The following is a 25,442-nucleotide window of genomic DNA, read 5'->3' as shown; positions in this document are numbered from 1 at the left end:
TTGTTTAAGCATATAACATTTATATGAGACGGCTCAAACAATAATGTATGCCCTTTATATGTAAAACTAGATTAGTTTAACATGTGAAATGTCCGTAAAGTATCATCACATGATTGGCTTTAGGGCACATTTCCAACATTGACAACCCCAACGACAAACATAGTCGCAAGACAAGAGTTCACGCCACAAACTATGTCACGTATCAAAACGAGTTATACTGAAAGAGTGAGGATGGTCTATTACTGCTATGCCTGGGCCCCCAAGAGTGCTCAAGCAATCACAGAAGTCCATGAAGGGGTTTGCGGAGCTCATCAGTCCAGACGTAAAATGCGGTGGTTGCTTCGACGACACGGTTATTTTTGGCCAAGAATATTGAAGGATTGTATCGAGTTCGCACGAGGGTGCATACAGTGTCAGATTCATGGTCCTATACATCGGGTCCCAGCCAAATCATTACATTCGGTCACTAAACCATGGCCGTTTAGAAGATGGGCCATGGACGTAATCGGTAAAATCACACCATCTTCCGGGGTAGCCAAGCACGCATGGATACTGGTAGCAACCGATTACTTCACTAAGTGGGTCGAAGATAAATCATATGCCGAGCTAACGTCTAAAGAAGTTTGCGATAACCAGATTCGGTGTACTAGAAACGATTATAACTGATAATGGCACAATCTTTACAGCCGAGAGGTGTAGAGAATATACGGCAAGTTTGAAAATTCGACTTGAACAATCTACACCGTATTATCCACAAGCAAATGGGCAGGCCGAGGCAAGTAATAAAGTGTTGATCGGCATTCTCGAGAAAATAATAAAAGAAAGGCCCGGCATGTGGCATTTAAAGTTGAATGAGGCTTTGTAGGCATATCGAACATCACCCCGATCGGCAACCGGAACAACTCCGTATGCATTAACCTACGGACATGATGCAATGTTACCAGTCGAGTTAAGCATAAATTCGCTGCGACTAATTGAACAAAGTAGTTTGTTCAACGCCGAATATAATCAATCCATGAGACAAGAGTTAGAAGATTTAGAGGAAGCGGGACTTGATGCTTATAACTTGCTGGTGGCACAAAAACGGATTGCCGAGCGAGCCTATAACCAAAAGATACGACATAAAACATTTGGCGAGGGAGAATTGGTCTAGCAAACGGTGTTACCAGTAGGACTAAAGGACCCTAGGTTCAGCAAATGGTTGCCAAATTGGGAAGGGCTGTATGTTGTACATAAAATATACGGCAAATGAGCATATCATCTTAGAGACCGGACCGGTTTAGTTCACAAACTACCAATCAATGGGAAGTTTTTAAAGAAATACTATCCGATCACATGGGAAATGCGGGAATAGAAAATCAGTTCATTAAGATCGAGAAGAGTATATACAAATTGAATAAGTCGATCAGTTTACATTTAAATACATTCAAGGCGAAGAAGGAAGAAGAGTGCCGAGAAGGGCCTTCAATTCCAACCACCGCACCTCACCCATTATGACCTCGGCCTACCGGTTCTTCTTGTCCATTTTTAACTGCTCGACCCGTTTAGTGCTCACCGCATACTCGATTAAGTAAGCTTTGCCACCCAACTCGAAGTCCTTAGCAAGCTCGGAAACGATGGCTGACCTTCGTTTCGCCAATTCGGCCATTTGACGGTCGAGGTCGGCCAAGGCTTCTTCTTTTGCCTTTAAAGCATCAATCTTTGGACGGAGAGTATCTTAGACGGCTGTGGCAACTTGCAGGTCTTGTTCGGCTTTCAGAGCGTTCTAAAAAATACTAAAGGTCTCTCGAACCCGCTCCAAGGCAGATGACGCTTGAATGATAGCCTGGCCGCTCAGTTGACCATCGGCTCCGAGGTCGTTTAGACATGCACCGAGCAAATCAAGACCTTTGCATTCGAGTATTTACGACGTGGAAAAGGACAAGACCTCTCGCAACCGAGCTAGAGTAGTTGAATCAGCAGCTTCAGTTGTGGTGGCCGAAGGCCCAGCCCCTCCCGTAGTGCTAGACAGGAGGGCTTTAAATTCGACTTCCCATGAAGCCTGCACACAAAATCAGGTTAAGCTCAAGGAAACCATAAAAAGATCACAAGAAGGTTTTGTTTTTAAACCTGCCGAGAGGAGACTTCGGCCATGTCTTCAGGATCGTTGCTCTAACCTAAAGAACTTAATGGTCGAGCCCAGTATCTTAGATTGCTTCTCAGCTCACACGGCCGATGGAGGTTATCTACGTTTGATGGCCACTGAGGCGGCCAAGAGACATAGATAACACCCTTCGGTGCATAGAATTTTCGATGAAAAGAGTGTACAGGCACCTGACAGTTAGTACTTTCCTAGTTTAGAGTTCTATAACAGAAAAATAATCAAGGAAATGTGGTAGAGGGTACTTACGAAGGTCGAAGTGGCTTCCTGCGGAGGAATATCGAGGTTCTGGTCGTGAGGATGAACGGGCGTTTCCACCGTCGCCTCTGGTTCTCTAGCAGGTTGTTTGCCACGGTCGACCATAGAAGGGCCGACTGGGACAGTCGCTTCGGACACAGAATTGAAGTCCTGGTCCTGTGGAGGAGCGGGCGTTTCTGTCACCGCTGCTGGCTCTCTGACGGGTCGTTTGCCACAGTCGGCCATCAGAGGGCCGACTTGGGCAACCACCTCAGACACAGGAGGAGGTTGATGACGGGATCGAGGGCGACTCGCCAGTGGAACTTCATCGCTCCCCCCACTCTCTTCTAGAACGAGGACCAAGGGTCTTGGATTTGCAGGGGAAGTTCTCTCGGTTGCAGGGATTGCCTTTTCCAGGACAGGTGCAGCTTCAACCGGTGGAACAACAACTGGTTTACCAACCTCAGAAATAGGTCGTGCTTAGACTGTTTCTTCGATCGGAATTGACCGTTTCTCGACCGGGGCTTGGGCGATGGGGGAGAAGGGGAAACGCTGGAGTCGTTGCTCCCGTAGTGTGACTAGAGATGACGTGAATCTCTCGTTCTCCTTTCTTCGCTAGCTTTTTTATCCATTTGGCGGGCTGAGAAGTTTCAGTGGTCGGCTCGGCTTCTCGACGAAGCCGTTTGCTCAGCAAGGCCTGCGCAGCAGTCTTTGCTTTCTTAGAGAAGACCGATTTTCTCTCAGCCGCAACGGCAGCAACCACTACCACTTTTTTCAACGACCGGCTACCTGAGAAAGTAAAAGCAAATCAGCAACGCAGATCAGTAGTTCAAGGTTGAAGGAAAAAGATAGAAGTAAACCGTTACCTTGGGCTTGGGGGGCAGAAGCCTTCTTAGGTTGACCACCGAAGAGTTTATTCAAAACGATTTCGACCGGAACACCAAAAAACTGTTGGGTATACTGTTCCCACCAGTCACCGAATGTGTCAGTACACAGAGTCTCTAGAGTGGCCAGTCGAAGGCTAAATTTCTGGCACCGCTCCTAGAACTCCCTTTTGGCGTCGGTGCATTCCTTCTCTGAAGAGCCAGGTTCGCGTCTGCGGCTTAGGACCGACCTTGAGGAAAGAAGAGGGACTGGACAACCTTGGAAATAGCCAAGTTGTCGAGCGAGGAAGTTGGGATGATACACTTCCCAACTCGCTCGGCGACCCTCACAGCCGAGAGGCAGGTCGCGGGCAAGTACGAAAGACCCCCAGGATTGACGAAGGTTAGCATCTTCGTCCACACCCCATGTTGTGGTAGGAAGTCTGATCGACGAATGGTATTCTCGACGACGACAGATCAAGAACTCGTCATTAGAAAGGTCATCGAGAACGAAGAAGTATCTGAACACTTCTTCGGCTTGGTGAGGGGGGATTGGCCGAAAAGCCAATTGAAGGCCGAGCGCTTCCCTGGGTGAGAAATCAACAATCGTTGGCCGAAGAGGAGCAAAGTAGACCTGCAGCCAGAGTTGGAAGACCCAGAGGGGCCTATTCTGCTGAGGATCGACCTTATCTAGAGTCGCTTTGGCCAAGCAGTACAGAAGATGAGCGAGAATGGCCGGGCTAAGTACCAAAGTGTGACCGCTAGCTAGGGCTTCGGCCACTAGCATGTTCTCGACCAGGCACTTATTAGATTTGGTACAACAAATAAATTTGTTGTACCAATAGAAGAGGAAAGCCTCGTGTTCTCCTTCTCGCATAGCCTCTTCTCATTGGCCGGTAAAATGGAGGTAGAATGTGTTGTAGTTGAAGAAGTTTTTGTGAAGCTTGTGGACCTCTTCCTTCGAGGGTGTTTGGCCTTCACTGCTTAGCGTCTCAAGGGCCCGTTTGTCGAAGAGCACCTTCAAATTAAGGTTCGACGGGTACCTAGGGAGGGCAGAGTCGACTGGGATTCCAGTTGGGGAAGTCCCCAGGATGGCAGTAAGGTTGAGAATGGTGGGGCCAATGGGGCCGAGAGGGAGGACCATGGCGTTAGTGGCCGAACACCAAAAGCATAAAGCAGCTAGGAGGAGCTCCTTGTCTAGAATGACCTCCATGGACGAAAGGCGAATGGCGTCGTAGATGCCTAGGGCTTTCCATTGCTCGCCGAAGATTTTTTCCATTCGAACAACCCAGACTGCCCAGGTTGTAATGGTCGAGGGCCAAGAGCCTTGAGGCCTCGCCACATCCCACTTCGACTAGTCGAACACTTGTAGTAAGGGTGATAGGCAATGCTCCTAGAGAAGTCCAGTGATGGTCGATGGCACTGCCGCCTTAAAGAGAGGACCCAAGATTTGATGAGGGGTACTCATGTCGCTCTCAAATCGAATGGTTTTGATTTAACTCTGATCGATGATTTTCTGGCATTGATCACACTCCTTAGAAAGCTTAGAGATAAAGGAGGCCATGGTGATTGGTTGAAGGTATGACAAGAAAAAGACTTTCTGGGTTAAAGATTGAAGAACGAAGACCTGAAAGAAGAAATGCACTGGAAAATGATGGCGAGAAATTTCAGAAAGTTTAAAAGCGTGAAGTACAAATTGAAGGAAATATTGTGAAAAACATGTTCATTTGAGCAACATCTATAGCATGCAATTAACAATTAAAAGGCGGAATCATGCTTGCATGCACTCAAAACAAAACATTAACCATGAAATTCAAAGCCTAGTAGATTGGTGAACCTTGACTCAACTTAAAACAACATTTGTTAGTTGAGAAATTATACCTTTGTAGATTCCTCTTTGCATAAGCAAAGGCTAATCACCCAAAGAGAGGGCCTTCATTCCTTGCATCTTAGATCTATAGATTTGGATGGATGAAATGGTTCTCCAAGTTCCCAAAATTGAGAACCTCTAAGTCTCTTCACCAAGGTTAGATTGGAGAAGAAATGAGTGACCTTGGAGTAGTAGGATTGCTAGCTAAATCCTCCAAGGAGGCCGGCCACTTTAGAGAGAAAAGAGAGCTTATGTTCTCATCCTTTCCCCAAAAGAAAACCCTAAATGAATTTTGGCTATAAAGTCATATTTATACCTTTATTCATTGGAGTGGCAAACTTGTAATTAAGTCCAAAACCCACTCCTTTAACAAAATGGCCGGCCATAGGGTTTCATTGGGCTTTTAAGGCCTTTGTGAATTATTTGTCATTAAGTTGTCATACAACTTAAGTCAATGGGCTTGACGTTCGAAGCCCATTGGGCCTTGAGGCCCAAAACTATCCCGAGGTCTTTAACAAACTTATTCGTTTGATTAATTAACATATTAATTAATCCTTGCCATAAATAATTAAACCATTTAATTATTCTTACTCATCTCCATTGTTTCTTCAATCTCCACCTTACATGGTGTACGATCCATTAGGTTCCTTTTAGCGAGGCATGGGCGATTAAAACCATTTCAAATCGATTGTGAATTGAAACTTACTTTCAATTCTCCCTTTAGTGATTATACACGTTTAGGGCTTCTACAAACCATGAGTGACACCTAGCAGTATATCATGGTTACCCAAGCTAATCAGAAGAGGTGGAGAACCTATTCAGTTTAGGATTACAAATGCAATACGGTCTTTCTCTAATACAATACTCTTGACCACATTGTTTGGTTTGATAGTTTATTCATGTCTACTATCCAATGTGATTCGTGTGCTTATATGATTACCTTGAATGTGACTTGGAACGACTTCCTAAATCTCATTTATACTCTGGCCAGAGATTTTTAATCATATCATAGAGTATTCTCCCCCAAACGGTTTGAAGGTTAGAGATCCCTTGTTGCGCATTCACTTGCCTCTATGGCTAACTGGCTTAACCCCGACGATGCCGTGGACACCCGCGGATGGGGTGACTTTGACATAATCAAAGATCAAGTACCTAACCACAAGACAACTTGTTGGAAGTATGCCCACAAAGCCACTCATTTGATGTAATAGCTTTTGGAATACTTATTGTATTAAACTTTTATATGTTTAATGAAGGGCAAAGCTTATTGTTAATCACTATTTATTGTATCATGTGTTTAAGCAATAAGGGAATCCAAGGAATGTATTTGTTCTAAGAGATAAGTGATCTAATGAGTTAGATTATCGAGACCTTTCTCTTATGTTCATTCCTAAAACGTTCCTAGCCATAGGATTGCCAATTGGGCATTGACAATCCGCTAAGGTTAGTATGTGTTATGTTGACTCAAACGTGAGTATGAACTAGTCTCAAGTCATTTGGTGTTGGACACTGAGACAAACATATAGGTGCTCAAAAAGGTAATCGAGTACACTGAACGTCGATCAAAAGAGAGTTCGAACATACATGTCATGTATGAACTCTAAAGTTGCAATATGCAAAGTAGTCCTTTGACCTGAGGCATCATAGATGTCTAATGGTTAGGTCCTTGATCTTTGATCATGTCAACGGCATTCCTTCGGATTGTCCACGGCATTGTTGGGGTCAAGCTATCTAGTCATGTAGGCATATGAATGCACAACAAGGGATCTCTAACCTTCCATGGTGGAAGGAGAATACTCTAAGATATGATTCTAAAGTCTTTGGCCAAAGCATATGAATATGACTTAGGAAGTTTGTTCCAAATCATATTCAAAGGAATCATATAGGAAAGTATCACATTGGATAGTAGACATGAAACAAACTATCACTTAAACAATGTGATTAAGAGTATTGTATTAGAGAAGGACCGTATTGCATTGTAGTTGTAACTGGATAGGTTCTCCAACCAATTCTACTTAGCTTGGGTAACCATGATATGCTGCTAGGTGTCACTCATGGTTTGTGGAAGCCCTGAAGATTAGCAAACACTAATCTTAAGGGAGAATTGAAATGTGGTTTCAATTCACAATCGATCGTTAAGAGTAACATCGCCCACTGCCTCGCTAATTGGAACCTAATGGATCGCACACCACATAAGGATGTTAGTGAAGAAATTATATGAAATGGATAAGCAATTAAATGGTTTAATTGAAGAATGGTCAAGATTAATTAATTAGTTAATTAATTATACGAAAGGTTCGTATTGGGCTTATATGTTGGTTTTGGGTTTCGGGGCCCAAAAGTGTTTTGGTCCACAAGGCCCATTATGTTTAAGTTGTATGACAACTAAAACAAAATGGGCAAATTAGCCCAATAACAAGGAGAGGCCGGCCATTAGGGTGAATGGGCAAGCTTGCTTAATTACAAGTTTGCCACTCACCAAAGAAAATGTTATAAAAGCAACTTTATAGCAATTTTCTCATTAGGGTTTTCTAATAGAAATTGGGTGAAACATTTTTCTCTCATTTTCTACATAGAGGCCGGCCACTTAGAGGATTTTTACTAGCATCTAAAATCTCTCTAAGTCATCCATATCATCTTCACAATATACAACCTTGGTGAAGAGACTTAGAGACATCAAGCTTTTGATGTTTTTGGAGAACAAATCATTTTTCCTCAAATCATCAAAGGAGTACTAAAGGGAGGAAAACACAAGGAGGATTCAAAGAGCTTGGAGGTGACTTGAAGGCCCTCCACTTGGGTGAATCCCTTGTGTAATCAAGGATGAGCTTCAAGGGTAAAGAATCACTAAATCTTTACTTATCTTTAATGTTGTTAAAGAGTTTGTTTTGGTTCACCATATACTAGGCTTTGAAAGTCATGGGTTTTATGAATTGTTTTTTAATGCATGCCTACTTTAAAGTGTTAATAGCTTGCATGAGTATTCAAATGTTCATACTTGTTCTTAGCTAGGACAAAATTTTTCCTTCACAACTATGATGCCTCAGGTCAAATGACTACTTTGCATTATCCCAACCATGAGTTCTCATGTGACATGAGTATGAGAACTCTTCGTTGATCGTGTTCAGTGAACTCATTCGCTATTGAGCACCTACATGCTTGTCTTGATGTCACACACAACAATGACTCGAGACTAGTCACTCTCCCTGAGAGAAGACACAACACGTACTGATCTTAACGGACTATCAATGCCCAATTGGCAATCCTATGATCAGGAACGTTTAGGATGTGTCTACGAAAGAATGGTCTCATGAATCTAACTTCTTTAGATCGCATTCTCCCAATCACATATTCCTTGGACTTATCGTTTAAACGTATAACATTTATATGAGACGGCTCAAACAATAATCTTTGCCCTTGATATTAAACTAGATTAGTTTAACATGTGAAATGTCTGTAAAGTATCATCATATGATTGGTTTTAGGGCACATTTCCAACACAAATGAGAGAATTTCGGTATTTATAGAATTGTGGAAGGAAGGGCAATCGTTCGAAATTCAAAATAAAGGGTAAAATCGACCGAAGAAATCGCTAATCATTATGGACATTCAGGAAATGCAGTTGAGAAGACCGGGGGTCTCAGGTTTTGGGGGCGCACGATTGCGTGTAGCGGTGAGATTTAGGGCGAAAGACATTTTGGCGTCTGCACGATGACGAAAGGCTCGCGGATTGAGGTAGCATGGTCATGTTCAGCAATAATGTCATGATGACACGATGGTTCAGGGAGCTGCACGCCTTAGACGTCATTATTAGGGATTGGCCATGTTAAAGGATGCCACGTGGTGTTTTGGTCAGCAGAATCAAGATCGTGCAATCGTGCTCAATAAATGCGCCTTGGAAATGGAGTACTTGGGTTCTGAGTGTTAAATTCGCTTCTTCAAGGCCAAAACTCGACCAAAGAATTCAGGCCGAGGACCTCAGAAGCGAGGGGGCAATGTTTGGGCCCAAAATATTAGTTTGGGCCGAGTATAGAATTATTCTCGGCCCAAAAGGCCTTACGACAGGATTTGGTTCTCAGGGATCAGTTAGTTCTGGACCGGTTAGGTCGTGGGCTTCCCAAATCCTGGTCGATTATACCATACCGCAAGACGAGTCAAATCCTGATGCAATGAGGAGTCTCGGCAAGATCAATAACCCGGAAACGAATCCGGCTCGATAAAGGACTAGGTTCACAATTATAGTGAAAATAGGACTGGTCGAGTTGGTGTTTGATCAGGAGAAGAAGACCTAGTCCGAGTAGGGTTTTAATTCGGCTTTAGAGGTATCCAATGCTATAAATAGAGGAGGCTGTGCATCATTCAACCCCCCTCCAATTCAACACACAACTGCCCTGCGTAAACTCTCTCAACAACTTTGCGATTTTTTTTATTTTCTCTTTTCGCTGACACATCTTCCGTTGGCATCAACAGCACTGTGAAAGCAACCGGTGACATCTTAAGTCGGCATAGATAGCTCTGTCATCGTAGAATCAGCCGGTCTCGCAGTATCTTCAGTTGGCATCAACAGCACTGCGGCGAGAACGGTTGGTTACCTATCCAAGTCTCGGTCGAGAAGGATTTCCGGATCCTTATTGATTGGGGTCATCTCATTAGCCTTCTCGGCGAAGTGAGGTGTTACAGTTTATTGAGCTCGGCGCATTGTACGTCGAGTTATTTTATGATTGGATACTCCCAAGTGGGATTTAGAGTTCGGCATTCAGAAGGCCGAACCACGTTCACTATTAAGACTTATATTCGCTTTGAGTATTTGTGCCCTTACACTTTGGTGTCGATTCGGCGAGAGTTTACTCTGACGAAAAACATCACTGTGACCGAATCCGACGACGGCGATTCGTGAACTTCGTAAGAATAGTAACCTTGTCTTCAGGTTCGTGAGCCCAAGAGGCCGAGATGTGTTCCTTTCTCGGTCGCAATTGCAAGACGCAGAAGTCAGCCGCACACCCAACGCAACATCAACAAATTTACTCCTTGGCCGAGCTCGGCCGACGAGTTGGCACGCCCCGCATTCACCGAAGGAAGTAGTTAGCTTATAGATTACTCGGCCTGCGCGCCACGTAGGCTTGGTGGTTTCTAGGGTCAACAGGTACCCAAAAAGAAATGAACAAAACCAAGAGCTCCGTGAGCTTATAATACCCACCGACGGCGGACATAGAAGTGACAGAGGAGCTAGGAAGTGAGTCGTTTTCATCAAGAATGTGAAAGAGAGAAGGCAGCAGTCGGAGTTCTAGAGAGAGAAACTGGTTTGAAGGAGAAGTATGAAATTTTGGAGAGAGATTGAATTTTAGAGAGAGAACTCGAGAAACCTGCACAAAAGGAAACGGAATGATTTACTGGAATCTTCGAGAGAGAGGTCGAGAAATCTGAGAAAGAATACGCTTCCACCATCAGCAACTCGTCCATCACTGACAAAAACAGGGGTAAAAACGGATAATAAACTGTGATCACAGAAACAAAGAAGGGGCAAAAAGGGAAGAACACTGACAAATGAACAGTAAAAAGGACACAAAGGGAATTAACCACAAAGTTAGGCGTTTAGTATATACAAGTATAAAGTAGATACTTTTGTAATAATAAAGCACTTATTTGCTATAATTATGGTGGTAATTAAATTTATCAATATAATTAGGATGTTGTGGTACAATTATAAATATTTTGAAAATAATAAGTATTTATTTGTTTACATAGCAATTTATTTCAAATTTGAATTTTATTTAGATGTTTAAAACTAGATGAGTTTTTATCAAGGAAATAAGTGTTGTATGGGTTTATATCTAAAAAAACCCTTAAAAAAACTCACCAATAAATGGAGGTGGACCTTGGAGGTAACAAATCCATCCTAATAGAATCGAAAAACCAACAAAATGGGTACTGACCTAGGGGTTTTAAACACAAGAAATTTGCACAGATGATGATTTGGCTGAGAAAAATGAGAAAGATGAGAAGATCGGAGAAAAAGAGAGCTTGAGAGAGAAAGAAAGGCAGGCGGAAAAACCATGAAAATGAGGAGAGAGAGAGAGAGAGATGTGAAGGATGAGAGATGAGAGAGAGGGGGGGACAGATGGGAGAGGCAAAGAGTAGTGAGGATGAGAGAGAGTGACAGTGTTGGGAGATGGGGGAGTCTGAGTGCGGTAGAGAGAAGTGAGGGTTGAGTGAATTAGGCGTGGGAGGGAGGGGGAGAGGAATTAGTCAAATGGATTGAATGGGTGATAGAAACAAAGGAAAATTCTAGAGATCCAGCTGGAGGGCATGCAAGACCGAAGCAAAAGGAAAACCGGACGCGTGGGAAGGCAGTGCAAAAGAAGAAAGGCAACGGGCAAGCTGGCATAAAACAGGGGCAAACACGTGGGGTAGAAGATCACTAAACTGGCTCCTCACAATTTTTAATAATTGTTTCTTCATACGTCTAAATTTTTTATATTTTTTTATTGTTTGTTGTGCCATAAATCATAATTTCCATTTTTAAAATATTTTTTGATCTTGGCACCCATGCGTTCAATTTCTTTATAATTGTTTATTGTTTGCTGCTCCACGAATGAAGAACGGAAGATAGACGCGAGGCCGGAAGGACAAAACGGGATTTTTACTGTAGCGAAACGTAAATAGTAGGGGAAGCAAAGAAGAAACCGAGGACTTTACCGTTCCTTCACTGTTCACGAACAGTGAAAAACAGTGCCAGCAAACCCAGTTTTTGTATATCTATAATATAATTTCTTTATTTTCATTGATTCATAAGATTACAAATATATACTAGTAAAGTTATTTGGAGTACAAGAAACACTTGGCAGCACAAGGATTTACATAACCTAGTCCACATAAAACCTATACTGAATCTTCTACACTAACAAGTACTTTAGCACAAATCTAGAGTGAATCGATTTGGCTGCGAGACTCACTTGTAGCCAAATTTTAAACATGCCAAAGAATTCTCTCTTTTTTAATTTTTAAAATTTTAACCACTTAAAGACAAATGTTCTTACTTGAAAGAGGTTCGAGCGGTGCTCAAAAGGGCAAATTATCATTGAAATGAACTAATTATTTAATTCATAGAGAATACAAGATTCAACCTTCTAATATAACCGATTCCAACCTTAGGTTGTCTAAAACAACTCCCCCGTTGGATTATTCCCAACCCCGTCATCCTCCTACAAAGTTAATGACAAATAACAGCAATTTTTTTCCTTGGTTTTTGTTGGTTTTTTTCTTTTTAAGGATGAACACTGGATTCCCATGCTAATGCGCTAGTTGTCTTTCGTCTTGCCACTCACTTAAACAGTGTAGTGTTGTTGAATGGTGTCAATGTCTAGTCCTTTAAGCTTCACCACCGACTCGACGTGCCCCTTGAGTGTGTGAAGCTCCCTCAACCTGGAAAGCAAACAACAAGCACAAGAATGGTAGGAACATAAGATCTATTGAAATATTTCAGTTTGTGTTACCGAAAAGAGGGGAAATACCAGCTTAAGGTTGTATAATTACCTAGCAACTTCAGCTCGCCTCTTGGCCTGTTCAGCGATTTCAGACAACTCTCTGTAGTTGTTCTTGTCATTAAAGAGCTCAGATGTCTCAGGAGGCTGCAGACCGTGGAGGGTTCGCTGAGCGGTAGCCCATTGCGCCTCCCTCTCTCCCTTTCCGTAATCCTTCTTTGTTGTGAAAGCAGTCTGAATACCAATATGAAAGAATCAAACATTTAGGATAAGAGGATGAAAAGATATTGTTTTAAGCATCAGATTTTATCAAACATACCTTTCTCTCAAGTACATTATCCCAGGCCTTGCCGCTCAACACGTATCGAATGATGAACTTGAGAATGTCCAATGGTACGTAGGTGATAAGGCTGTAGAGCCAGATAACTCCTGCCCATCCCCATCCAATGCCATGGATTCTTGCAAAGCCCCAGTTAGCATAAACAGCAATTATGGTAGCAATCTTGATAAAATATAACAACAAGAGGAAATTAGTAGTTTGCTCTTGAAAATATAAAAGAAAAAATATTGGATATTATCAACAACTGTAAACTTGTCGAAACTTACCAGCTGTGCTATGACAAAGGCTCCCAAGAGAAAGAAACCGGGGCGTTCAACATAAGACCAGCTTCGCGATCGAGTAACAAAGATAAGTGCCTGACTAATAATACTCACTTGAAGGTAGATAGCTGCTGTAAGCTCAGGAAAGTTTCCCCTGATAGATCTTACCCCAAATTTTTCCTACAAGTTTTTTAGTGTAAGTATATTTGCAATAATATTGATCCACAAAAGACTTTAGCTTTAGTTGATTTTAGGAATTTTGCTTACCGTGAAAAAGTCAGAGCCATGAGCCGCCCAGAAGAAAACAACAGTCATGACAGCCATGTAGGTGCCAAGGACTACGCCAGTCGCGAAGATCTCCTTTAGCTTCCATGAGTCTGGAAGAGGAGATGGCTTCACCCTATCTTTAGAAATAGTCATGATTGTTCCGTCATTGAGTATGGCGATAACCAGAACCATGAAAGGCGAGAAATCAAACTTCCAGATGAGAGCAAGGAGCATAAAACCTAGCACAACACGGATTGTTATGGAAACGGCATAAATGGTGTAATTCTTCATCCTCTGGAAGATGGCTCTGCTCGTCAACACAGCACTGATGATCACAGACAACCCTGGTTCTGTCAGGACAATGTCAGATGCGCTGCGAGCTGCATCAGTTGCATCATCCACTGCAATTCCAATGTCTGCCCTCTTTAGAGCTGGGGCATCATTCACACCATCTCCAGTCATCCCACAAATATGCTTCCTGTCTTGCAGCCTCTTGACAATTTCATACTTATGCTCTGCATGGTATCTCATTACTTAGTTTTACTAGACAAAATCTTGGAATTTTCGGAAACAAACTTACTTGCATGAAGGGTTTAGTCTAGTTACCTGGGAAGACACCAGCAAAGCCATCAGCCTTTTCGATAAGCTCATCAATAGGGAGGCTAGCAATCGACTCGTCCTTTGTGTCACCAAGGAGGGAAGAAGAAGGATACATGTTGGTGCCCATGCCAAGTCTGCGACCGGTCTCTTTGCCAATGGCAAGCTGATCACCAGTAATCATCTTGACATTGACACCGAGATTAAGGGCTCGGCGAATGGTCTCTGCACTATCATGCCTTGGAGGATCAAAGAGAGGCAAGAGACCCACAAACTGCCATGGTGTTCCAGCACTCTCTTTGGTTTTTTCTGGTACGGTCTAAAGGCAAACAATTTATATAGAAAACAACTTCAATTATATGAAACCATCCTCATCAAATTAGAATTCAGAGGAACAAAGCTCAAAACTCACCTGTCTAGCAACAGCAAGGGAACGAAGGCCGCGATCTGCAAACTTGCCAATGATAGCATGTGCTTTCTTCTCAGCATCACCCTTTAGGTTGCAAAGCTCAATGATCTGCTCTGGTGCACCTTTGCTAACCCGATGCCAATTCCCTTCAGGGTCGATGTATGTTATGGCGGTACGTTTTTCCACTGGATTAAAGGGCAAGAAATGGACCTCATTTATTCCTTCCCTGGCCTGCAACACAAACAATAGTGCGTACATTAAGATGGTTAAATTAATCATTCACTGTCAAAACACGAAGAAATAGTTTATGCTACAAATGCAAGTACATGAGGGAATTGGACTGGGATATACCTCCTTGGGGTCTCCCAGCATTCCAACGATGCAGGTGTCAATGGCGTCCTGATTCTCAACCCTGGAAGCCCTGGCTCCGAGCAGAATTAGGCCATCCTTGTCCACATCCTTTACAAACACCTGAAAATCAAAATAAATTCCATTAATGACATTTCCTCAAGCAATGGAATAATAGTCTAGGTTCTTGATTTTTTTCTCTTTTTCTCTTTTCTTCACATCATAAAACAAATTTGATGAATACTACATCAATTGAACGGCCATAATCACCTCAACCATGGTCTTGTCAACTGTAAGCTTGTTAAGAGTAAGAGTCCCAGTCTTATCACTGCAGAGGACATCCATTCCAGCCATCTCCTCAATGGCTGTCATCCTCTTGGTGATGGCACCTTGTGTCGAGAGGCGGTGGGAACCAATTGCCATCGTAACTGACAACACCGTTGGCATAGCAATTGGAATGCCTCCAATGAGAAGCACCAGGAGATTGTCAATTCCATCTCTGTACGCCCGGTGCTGAATTGGATACATGACTATTACCTCAATAACAATTCCCACGCCAATGGAGCATATGCAGAAGTTTCCAATGGCAGTCAAAACCTGATCAATGCGAAGTGCATATAAGGAAATGAAACACAGAAAAATATTGAAAGGACTAAATGCTCGTACGTGAAGTTAATACTTGTAACTTCAGAGAAATCTCTAATACCTTTTGGAAGTGGCCTACTTGGTTGGTGCTATCAACAAGGTGAGCAGCCTTCCCAAAGAAGGTATGAACACCGGTGGCAATTACAACTGCCTCAATCTCACCTTGCTTGACGGTCGAGCCAGAGAAAACTTCATCGCCAGGGTACCTTGTCACGGGCAGAGATTCACCAGTGAGGGCAGATTGATCGATCTTTAGAGGATCTCCGTCCAAGAGACGAGCATCTGCAGGGACAATATCTCCCAACTTAATACTGACCACATCTCCTGGTACCAAGATTGCAGCTTCTAGCTCATTCCATCTTCCATCTCTCAGAACCTACAATCAAACAAGCATATATAAAAATCCCATTTTCATTGTTTCTATACTTGATGTAACCATTACTAATGGTCACCTTTGTTTTCGGTGCAAGACCCGCCATCAATGCCGCTGCAGCATTTCCTGCATTGTTTTCTTCGATAAAGCTTATGGTAGAGTTGATGATCAAGAGAGCAGTAATTCCCACAAAGTCCTGCCAGTCTGGTGGTCTTCCCTGCATGGTTCATTAGAATCATGAAAATATGAGAGAGAGAGAGAGAGAGAGAGAGAGAGAGAGAGAGAGAGAGAGATGGTACCCCTCCATTTGCCAAGGCAATGGCCATGATTGCAGCAGCCTCCATCACCCACGATAGGGGATTCCACATAAAACCCAAAAACTTGAGCACTTTGTTATCCTATTCAATGATTAATCACAAGATTAATTTTCTTCCTTTCAAAACTAACATTAGGGACAAAAGTATACTCGAGTATTTCTTGAAAAGTACCTTCTTTTCTTCGAGCTTGTTTGGCCCGAAGATCTGAAGCCTCTTCTGCCCTTCATCGCTTGACAAACCCTCTTTTGTGCAATTCAATTGTTCGAACACTTCCTGAACTGGAATGCGCTCCTGCAATACATAGGAAGGCAAAGTTAATGACTGATATATCTTAACAACAACTCAATTACTTGGCATAGTCTTCTTCTCATCAATTTTCAGCATTTGCTCAGCCATTAAACAAAGTCCATAGTCTTCTTCTCATCATAATATAATTTTAATCCTCAATATTTATAATTATGATTCCAGGATTATAAAAAAAACAAGCATCTAATGATTAATCAACTGCATCTGCTATGAAACCCAAGGTGCAAATAAAAACTTGCAGTCATGCATGCATGCATAACTAAAAAAAATTAAAAAAAAATCAAACCTAAGATCTGTCTCAATTTATCAACTAAATTAGGATAAATGACACAGAATGGATTAAGAGAAACATTTAGCATTTAAGCTGAAAACAAAAAATCAAAGATCTAAACTAGAACACAATAAGAAAAAACCCAAGTGTGGCTACATAAAGATTCAAAATCTGCATGGTCACAACATGAACATGTACAAAATGTACAACAAAAACACGATCAATAAAAACTTACCAGGTCGACATTTTCCTTCTTGATTTCCTCCAAGCTAATTGCTTTGCCTTCCGCCATTTTCTCTTTTGTTTTCTTTCACCAAAGACTAAACACTCATCTGCTCATACAGAAAATAAACACATACACACACACACATATTAATACATATGTCTCTAGGGTGGGCACTTTTAGAGACACTCAATTTCCAGCAAGTTAGAACCCAGGTTTTTTTAATCTCAGTGGGCCAGGTCCTTAATCAATGGGGGGTCCAGTTTTTCTTCTCTGAAAATCACACACACTGTGTTGGTGTCTCTGAGGGAGGAATAATCGGTACTGTAAAGGTCTGAAAATCACACACTGCGGTGGTGTCTCTGAGGAAGGAATAATCGGGTACTGTAAAGGACTTGACTGGGAGTTTGTTTTTATAACAGAAAAGGGCATTAGCTTTTTATGGAAAATGAGTAATTGGATGAAGGAGCGAGAGTTTTGGTCTGCTTTCTAGAGTTATAGCCCTGGTCATACGGCCAGTTAAAACTTAAAACCAGCTTCCTTACGCTCATTGCGCTTTTTTATTATTGTCTTAACTGCATGGCCCAATCAACTTCTGCGCCTTTTCACTGGTGGCAGTTTTCAAATTATTAACATATGATATGCGTCATAAAACTAACTAGTTGTATCCATCTTTCTTTAATCTTCTCCCTTTTCTGATTACAATTTACACGACACCAATTGAAGTCTGCCTAATAATTATGTAAAAATCGATGTGTCAACAAACATTACGCGTATTTTGTTAGGAGTAGATAAACTAGTAATTTTCTTAGGCCAAATTGACGGGCTCGTTTGGATATACTTTTAAAATGACTGAAAGCGCGTTCTCTAAAAGCACTTTCAGTCATTTTAAAAGCACATCCAAACGTCCAGATCATTTTCTTGGAGATCCCGTGATCGTGACCGTTCATCGTACATCATGCGGTCTGTTTTCGTTAGGTACTATTTATATTTAATTTTAAATTTTAAATTTTGAATTTTGAAATGATTTCTAACCGCACGATGTACGATGAACGGTCACGATCACAGGATCCCCAAGAAAATGATCCAGTCATTTGGATGTGCTTTTAAAATGACTAAAAACGATTTTAGAGAACGCGATTTCAGTTATTTTAAAAGCACATCAAACGAGCCCGTCAATTTGGCCTAAGAAAATTACTAGTTTATCTACTCCTAACAAAATATCCGTAATGTTTGTTGACACATCGATTTTTACATAATTATTAGGCAGACTTCAATTGGTGTTGTGTAAATTGTAATTAGAAAAGGGAGAGAATTAAAGAAAGATGGATACGACTAGTTAGTTTTATGACGCATATCATATATTAATAATTTGAAAATTGCCACCGAGTGAAAAGGCGCAGAAGGCGATTGGGCCATGCAGTTAAGACAATAATGAAAAAGCGCAGTGAGCGTAAGAGAACTGGTTTTAAGTTTTAACCGGCCGTATGACCGGGGCTATAGCTATAGCAAGCAGACCAAAACTCTCGCTCCTTTATGCAATTACTCATTTTCCATAAAAAGCTAATTCCTTTTTCCATTATAAAAACAAACTCCCAGTCCAACTCCTTTACAATACCGATTATTCCTCCCTCAGAGACACCAACACAGTGAGTGTGATTTTTAGAGAAGATAAATTGGACCCCACATTTATTAAGCACCTGATCCATTGAGATTAAAAAATAGGGAACTTTAACAAAAAGCTCCCAGTACTGTTCACTTTAACGAAAAACCACATTTTTACACTAAAATGTCAATCCTGGTACTATTCACTTTATTCTTTATTTTGTCCTTATCGTTAAAACTCAAAGTTTTCAAGCCATTTTCATTAGTTATCCTTAAAAAAAACTGAGTTCTAACTTGCTGGGGATTGAGTTAACCTAGATTTTAGTTTAAACTATCAACTAAATTAATTTTTTACTTTTATTTTTGTGCACATCTTTTCATCTAAAAACCCAATCTGAAACAAATTTCCTCATTGGACAAGGTCAAGGAAAGAGTAACGATGGTAACACAACAAAACTACAAGAACAAAATGTAACTAAATGGGCGATAAGGCGGAGACGGTGGACTCGCCAGTTCAGTGTTGAAAGAGAAGAGAGAGAGGCAGATTTTTTACGTGAAATTGAAATGGTTTCTGCTTCAAATTGGTTACAACTTTTTGATGAAAAATAATAATAACTGCATAAATTCCGAAAAAAAATTCATTTGAAACTGAGAGATGAGAGAGGAAAGAGGAAAGAGAGACTAATTTTGACGTGAAAACAATTAAAAAGAAGAATAAATTATTAGCCGTAGGATATTCATCTAATGGCCATTAGTAAATTGGTTTGGAGGCTCCGCTTTGAAAACTCCAGAGAGGACCTGAGCTCTTGTGAATGCCCACGTAAACAAGCATGTGCAATGGAAGAATGGGAGTCAAATAGTTTGGTATTTACTATTTTGGCGTATAGAATTTCAACATACAATATTTGATAATGTGAACTTTTGTAAGGTAAGTGTTCTATATAAAGAACATGCAATGTATGACAAACAATATAAGAGAAGATACGGAAGAGAGTGCATGAATAAAGAAAAGAAAGGCGAGAGAGAGAGAGAGAGAGGGAGGGAGAAATAGTGAGAGTTATTGTGTACTCCTATTATTTCAGATAATAAAATAAGGTACTTCTGCTGCCCCCGAGGACGTAGGCACACTTGCCGAACCTCGTAAATATTGTTTCTTATTTACTTTATATTCCACTGCACACATGATGCGATGAAAGTTAAGCACTCAAATTAAACCCTCTTGTTGTCAAATTGTAGTATAAATGCAAGTAGGGATCGTTCTAAACCGGGGATTAGGAGGGCTTGCTAAAACCTCTAAACTTACTCAAAAACATAAAAACAAAGTTAAAAACGTTTGAATAGACTCAAGGGACTCAAAACAGATTCTAAAGACTCAAAACTGCCTAAAAACACAAACTGGGCAGATTTGACTCTAACACAATTTTGGACGAATTTAGTGTTTGGGTTTGAATCAAAACACTCAAAAACACAAACAAAACCGAAATTTAACACTTTGAAACAAGAAAGTAAAATGGGGATTTTGGTTTTGATGAATTTGAAACAAACAAACAAGTTATAAAACTAGGCAGATTGTAAGACAAATTTGAGAAATACGATGATGGATGGATTAGTTAGAGGTCCGTTCTTCACACATGACACACCTGTACATGAATCGATTTCCAATTTCTTTTCAATAAACTATGATGCTGAACACCCCAGATTAACCGTGATGCACAAATTAACCCTCATATTTTCCTTTACTCGTTGAATTGGATGAATGCATGCGACAACCCAAATCATTCTCTAAAAGTCCCCTATATGAATGCATAATAGAGATACAATCAGAGATCATTACGTTCAATGAAAATCATAAGTGTTGACGAGGCAATTATAACTATGAATGCATGATACAATTGCCAAGAATTCAATTAACGCGATTGTGATAAACAACCTTCACTACTCATGAATATAAACTTGTAACGATTAGGTGAAACTCATTTATATTCTAGCATCTAATTCATGCATGAAAACTAAGTATGCATCCTTAATACACATATAAGAATCAGTTATGAATAAAATAGATAATTGAATTGCAATCACAACTTATCAAATCACAATTGGAAGAAATCAATTCAAATCTCAAGCATGTTCATGGCTTCAAACTTCCCCCTAACTAAATAGGGGTTTAGCCACTCATAATTGCAACAAAATTAGAAAATAACAAAGTCGACATTGAAAGCAAGAATGAAGTACACCTAAAACGCTCCAAAGTTCCAAGCTTGAAACGCCAAGGACCTTTGTTTTCACCACCTTGTTGTAGCACAAGTGTCTAGGATGTGTATGGATATATGGATGGAATGGATTTGCACGGCTAAGAGATGAAAGTGTATGGATTGGTGAGATGTAAAATGTAGTGTCTTTGGATGATGGCCCCTAAATTATGGTGAAGGGTGGATGTATTTATAGGCTACGGAGAGGAGTGTATGGAGTTGTAATGAGTGGATGTAATGGGTGTAGTGGGTGAGTGTTGTGGTAATGAGTAGATGTAATGGGTGTAGTGGGTGTAGTGGGTGGATGTTTGGTAATGAGTGGATGTAATGGGTGTAGTCGATAAGTGTTTGGTAATGAGTGGATGTAATGGATGTAGTGGGTGGGTGTTTGGCAATGAGTGGATGTAATGTGTGTAATGGATGAGTGTTTGGTAATGAGTGGATGTAATGGGTGTAGTGGGTGAGTGTTGTTGGGTGGTTGAAATGAGTGGATGTAGTGGTAGGTGAATGTGTTGGGTGGAATGAGTGGATGTGGTGGTAGGTGAATGGATGTGTTGGGTGAAATGAGTGGATGTAGTGGTAGGTGAATGTGTTAGGTGAAATGAGTGTGCTAAAATGGTTATTTATAGGGAGAAGATGATACACAAACTTCAAATTTCATCCATTCCTTTTGCTCCAAGCATATGCTATCCATTCCATGCCCAAAAATGTTCCAAATGCTCCAAAATGCACTTATTTGCCACATTAACCCTTTGGACCTACAAACACACGAAAATAGCTTAAAATACTAAAATAACTACGAACTAACAACATAAATGCCAAGAAACAAGCTAACTAAGTCGCATAAATATGCTCCTATCAACACATATCCTCAATTTTAGAACACCAACTATATTTTCATGGGATGTGCTATCCACATACCCCTTTTTACTTCTCACACACCCCTTGTTAATTTATTTCCTTTGATATTTTTCAAGGAAAAGGATCCGGTGATCATGACCGTTTATCGTACATCTTACGGTCATTTTTTGTTAGGTACTATTTATATTAAATTTTAAATTTTAAATTTTGAAATGATTTCTGACTGCACGATGTACGATGAACGGTTACGATCTATTGGAAATGTGTCCTAAAGCCAATCATATGATGATACTTTACGGACATTTCACAAGTTAAACTAATCTAGTTTAATATAAAGGGCAAAGATTATTGTTTAAAGCCGTCTCATATAAATGTTATATGCTTAAACGATAAGTCTAATGAATATGTAATTGGGAGAATGTGATCTAAAGAAATTAGATTCATGAGGCCATTCTCTTTCATATACATATCCTAAACATTCTTGATCATAAGATTGCCAATTGGGCATTGATAGTCTGTTAAGATCAATATGTGTTATGTCTTCTCTTAAAGAAAGTGACTGGTCTCAAGTCATTGGTGTGACTGACACCAAGACAAGCATATAGGTGCTCAATAGAGAATGAGTCCACTAAACGCGATCAACAAGGAGTTCTCATACTCATGTCACAAGAAAACTTATGGCTGGGATAATGCAAAGTAGTCCTTTGACCTGAGGCATCATAGTTGTCTTATGGTTAGGTCCTTGATCTTTGACTATGTCAAAGTCACTCCATCAAAGGGTGTCCATGGCATAGTTGAGGTTAAGTCACTTAGCCATGGAGGCAAGTGAATCCACAACAAGGGATCTCTAACCTTCAAACCGTTTGAGGGAAAATACTTTATGATATGATTAAGAATCTCTGGCCAACGTATGAATGAGATTTAGGAATTCGTTCCAAATCACATTCAAGGTAATCATATAAGTAAGAGAATCGCATTGGATAGTAGACATGAATAAACTATCAAATCAAACAATGTGGTCAAGAGTATTGTATTAGAGAAATACCATATTGCATTGTAATCCCAAACTGAATATGTTCTCCACCTCTTCTGATTAGCTTAAGTAGCCATGACATAATGCTAGGTGTCACTCATGGTTTGTGGAATCCCTAAAGGTGTATAATCACTAAAGGGAGAATTGAAAAGTAAGTTTCAATTCACAATTGATTTGAAGAGTTCTAATTGCCCACTGCCTTGCTAAAAGGAACCTAATGGTTTGTACACCGTGTAAGGTAGAGATTGAAGAAGCAACGGAAATGAGTAAGGATAATTAAATGGTTTAATTATTTATGGCTAGGATGAATTAATATGTTACTTAATCAAACGAATAAGTTCGTTTTAGACCTCGGGTTAGTTTTGGGCCTCAAGGCCCAATGGGCTTCGAATGTCAAGTCCAATAACTCAAGTTGTATGACAACTTGAAAACACAGAGGGCATGAAAGCTCAATGAACCCACATGGCCAGCCATAGAGAGTGTGAGGGAGAATTGGTTTTAATTTCAATTATACCATTTAATGTAAGTGGCTATAGAAATAAAATTATAACACATTCCCTCATAAGGGTTTTCTAGAGAGAAAAGAGAAAAACACATAGGCTCTCTCTTCCCTTAGGAGACCAGCCACCCTAGGAAGAATGGATTAGCATTCATTTCTGCATAGGTCACTCATCTCTTCCTCAATGCTCTCCTTGGTGTGGAAACTTAGAGGTTCCCTTCCTTGGGAACTTGGAGAATCCATTCCTTCATCCATATCCAAGAAGTCATGGAGCCAAGAAGCAAAGTTCCTCCATCCACATCCATGGAGCCAAGGGGCAAGGAGACTAAGGAAAGAAGGCCCTCACATGGGTGAATATCCTTTGCTAAGCAAAGAGGTGCTTCAAAGGTATAAAAGTTTCTCAACTCTTTTCTTTAAGATTTGAGTTGAGTCTTGGTTCACCACAACTACTAGGCCTTGAATTTCATAGGAAAGTTTTTTTTTTTTTAGTGCATAAAAGCATGATTTCACCTTTAATTGTTAATTGCATGCATGGATGTTGCTCAAATGAACTTGTTTTCACAAATTATTCCTTCACAATCACAGGATCCTTTTCCATTTTTCAATTCATCTGATGTGACAGCCAAAAATAAAACGAGTGTGAAAAATAAAAGAGAGTGTGTGAATAGGACACCTCTATTTTCATTTCATTCATTGGTTTTATTGCAACATTTGCACATCAAACTAGGCAACCCACACAACAGTCTTAGTCTCTTAGTCTTAGCCGCAGAGAGTCCAATAGGATCCTCTCCAGATTCTTTTCGTAAGGATCTTGGGAATCTGTGAATCGTGTCCGTTCATTGTACATTCTGCCGTCAGTTTTGTCAAGTATTGTTTGTGCTTAATTTTTAAATAAAAATATTTAAAATGATTTCTAACCGCACGGTGTACGATGAACAGACACGATTCACAGATCTCCGGAATCCTCACAAAGAGGATTCGATGAGGATCCGAATTCACAGAAAGTAATTAAATGTTTCATGAATAAATAAAAAAATCCTTCATTCTATCGAATTCTTATACAGAAGGAAATCTGATTCGAATTCTATCGAATTTTATACAAATTGCACTTCTCTAATTAAATTTTTTTATATATAAAGAATGAATGCACAATAACTTGCATTGATTTGCAATAGCAGAGTCAAAAATTATTTCGTGTGGTTGGAATAAATTAAAATTATTACTACGAAATTAAATGCTTAATTTTTTTTCTACCTACATAAAGTTATATAATAATAATAATAATAATAATCCTAAAAGTAATAATTTGAAGTAAAAAATTTATATCCCTGCATAAATTAAGTTTCAACTAGATTTTACAATGAAAACATTTAAAGTTGCAACTTGCTATCGTTACTACTTGTCCTTGAAAGTTATAGTTTTATAATTTAATACATGAAATTACAGAAATACCTAGGGGCAAAGCGTGATTTTCGAGGATGTATGTGATTCTCATATATTTTTTCATGTTTCTTGACATAATTGGATAGAGCTTGATCTTATGGACGTGTAGGTACAAGTAAAAGTGAATTTGGAGTTACAGTTAAAGTTTTGTTGAGTCACAAACTCAAAATTATTTGGAATGAATCACTATTTTAATTATCTTACACTATATTTTATTATTATTACAAAAAAAAATGATTTTATTGATATATGTGTGTGTGTGGCTGGTGGAAGGGGGAAAGGAAGAGATTGGGCAGAGCTCTGCCCAATCGGAGGAGAGAAGTGGAGAGGGCAGCTACCCTATCAGGAAGAAGGAGATGAGGATTGGATGAATGGGAGAGAAAAGAAATGAGAGAAAATGAGAGAAGGGGTTGTGACCCGTGAATGGGCGACCTGACCGAGTCAGGTTTTCTTGCCATTTCTAACGGATTTTAGCCCTTTTTCCGGCAAATCACTTCAAACCACCACTTAGAAAACCCTCCATGACCTTCCCTCTCTCTATTACACCCCAAAATCATGAAATTTGGCCTTGAATTTGGGAAAAACCGCACCGATGGGTGCGATGAACCCATGCCTTCGATTCCCCTATTTCTGAAGTGATTCCATCCAATTAATACCACCATTAGACTCCTTTTGAGGTCTGAAACAAAGCCCATTCATTAATTGGTGTGTCGGAGTTGTTTTGGAGACGAATCAAGATCACCCAAAATAAGGGTTTCCGGCGGTTTGTGGCCAATTTGAGGTGCTTTCCGACCAAATTGGCCTT

The 25,442-nt window shown here is 40.4% G+C and overlaps 1 protein-coding gene and 1 long non-coding RNA gene across 2 annotated transcripts in view; both read right to left on the bottom strand.

The window, feature by feature from the left end:
- Positions 1 to 10,431, bottom strand: part of LOC126583779 (uncharacterized) — a 34,026-nt gene extending 23,595 nt beyond the window's left edge. The window contains exon 1 of the long non-coding RNA XR_007609824.1: positions 10,308 to 10,431. This is a non-coding gene — a long non-coding RNA (uncharacterized LOC126583779). The remainder of the gene's footprint in view (positions 1 to 10,307) is intronic.
- A 1,751-nt stretch (positions 10,432 to 12,182) lies between these two features.
- Positions 12,183 to 17,344, bottom strand: LOC126583778 (ATPase 9, plasma membrane-type). Its single transcript, XM_050248296.1, has 14 exons — positions 16,960 to 17,344; positions 16,319 to 16,438; positions 16,130 to 16,228; positions 15,910 to 16,047; positions 15,519 to 15,833; positions 15,083 to 15,409; positions 14,816 to 14,935; positions 14,468 to 14,695; positions 14,065 to 14,374; positions 13,459 to 13,973; positions 13,198 to 13,371; positions 12,911 to 13,093; positions 12,644 to 12,825; positions 12,183 to 12,532 (listed from the first exon to the last, which is right to left on the bottom strand). Exons 1-14 carry the CDS (start codon positions 17,014 to 17,016, stop codon positions 12,436 to 12,438), a joined length of 2,865 nt encoding a protein of 954 aa, XP_050104253.1. The 5' UTR covers positions 17,017 to 17,344; the 3' UTR covers positions 12,183 to 12,435.
- Between the last annotated feature and the right edge of the window lie 8,098 nt (positions 17,345 to 25,442).

This window comes from Malus sylvestris, chromosome 9 (assembly GCF_916048215.2).
Source record: "Malus sylvestris chromosome 9, drMalSylv7.2, whole genome shotgun sequence".
NCBI classification, from domain to species: Eukaryota; Viridiplantae; Streptophyta; class Magnoliopsida; order Rosales; family Rosaceae; genus Malus; species Malus sylvestris.
Note: the sequence above shows the minus strand (reverse complement) of the source record. Positions and strands in the feature narration are given on the sequence as shown.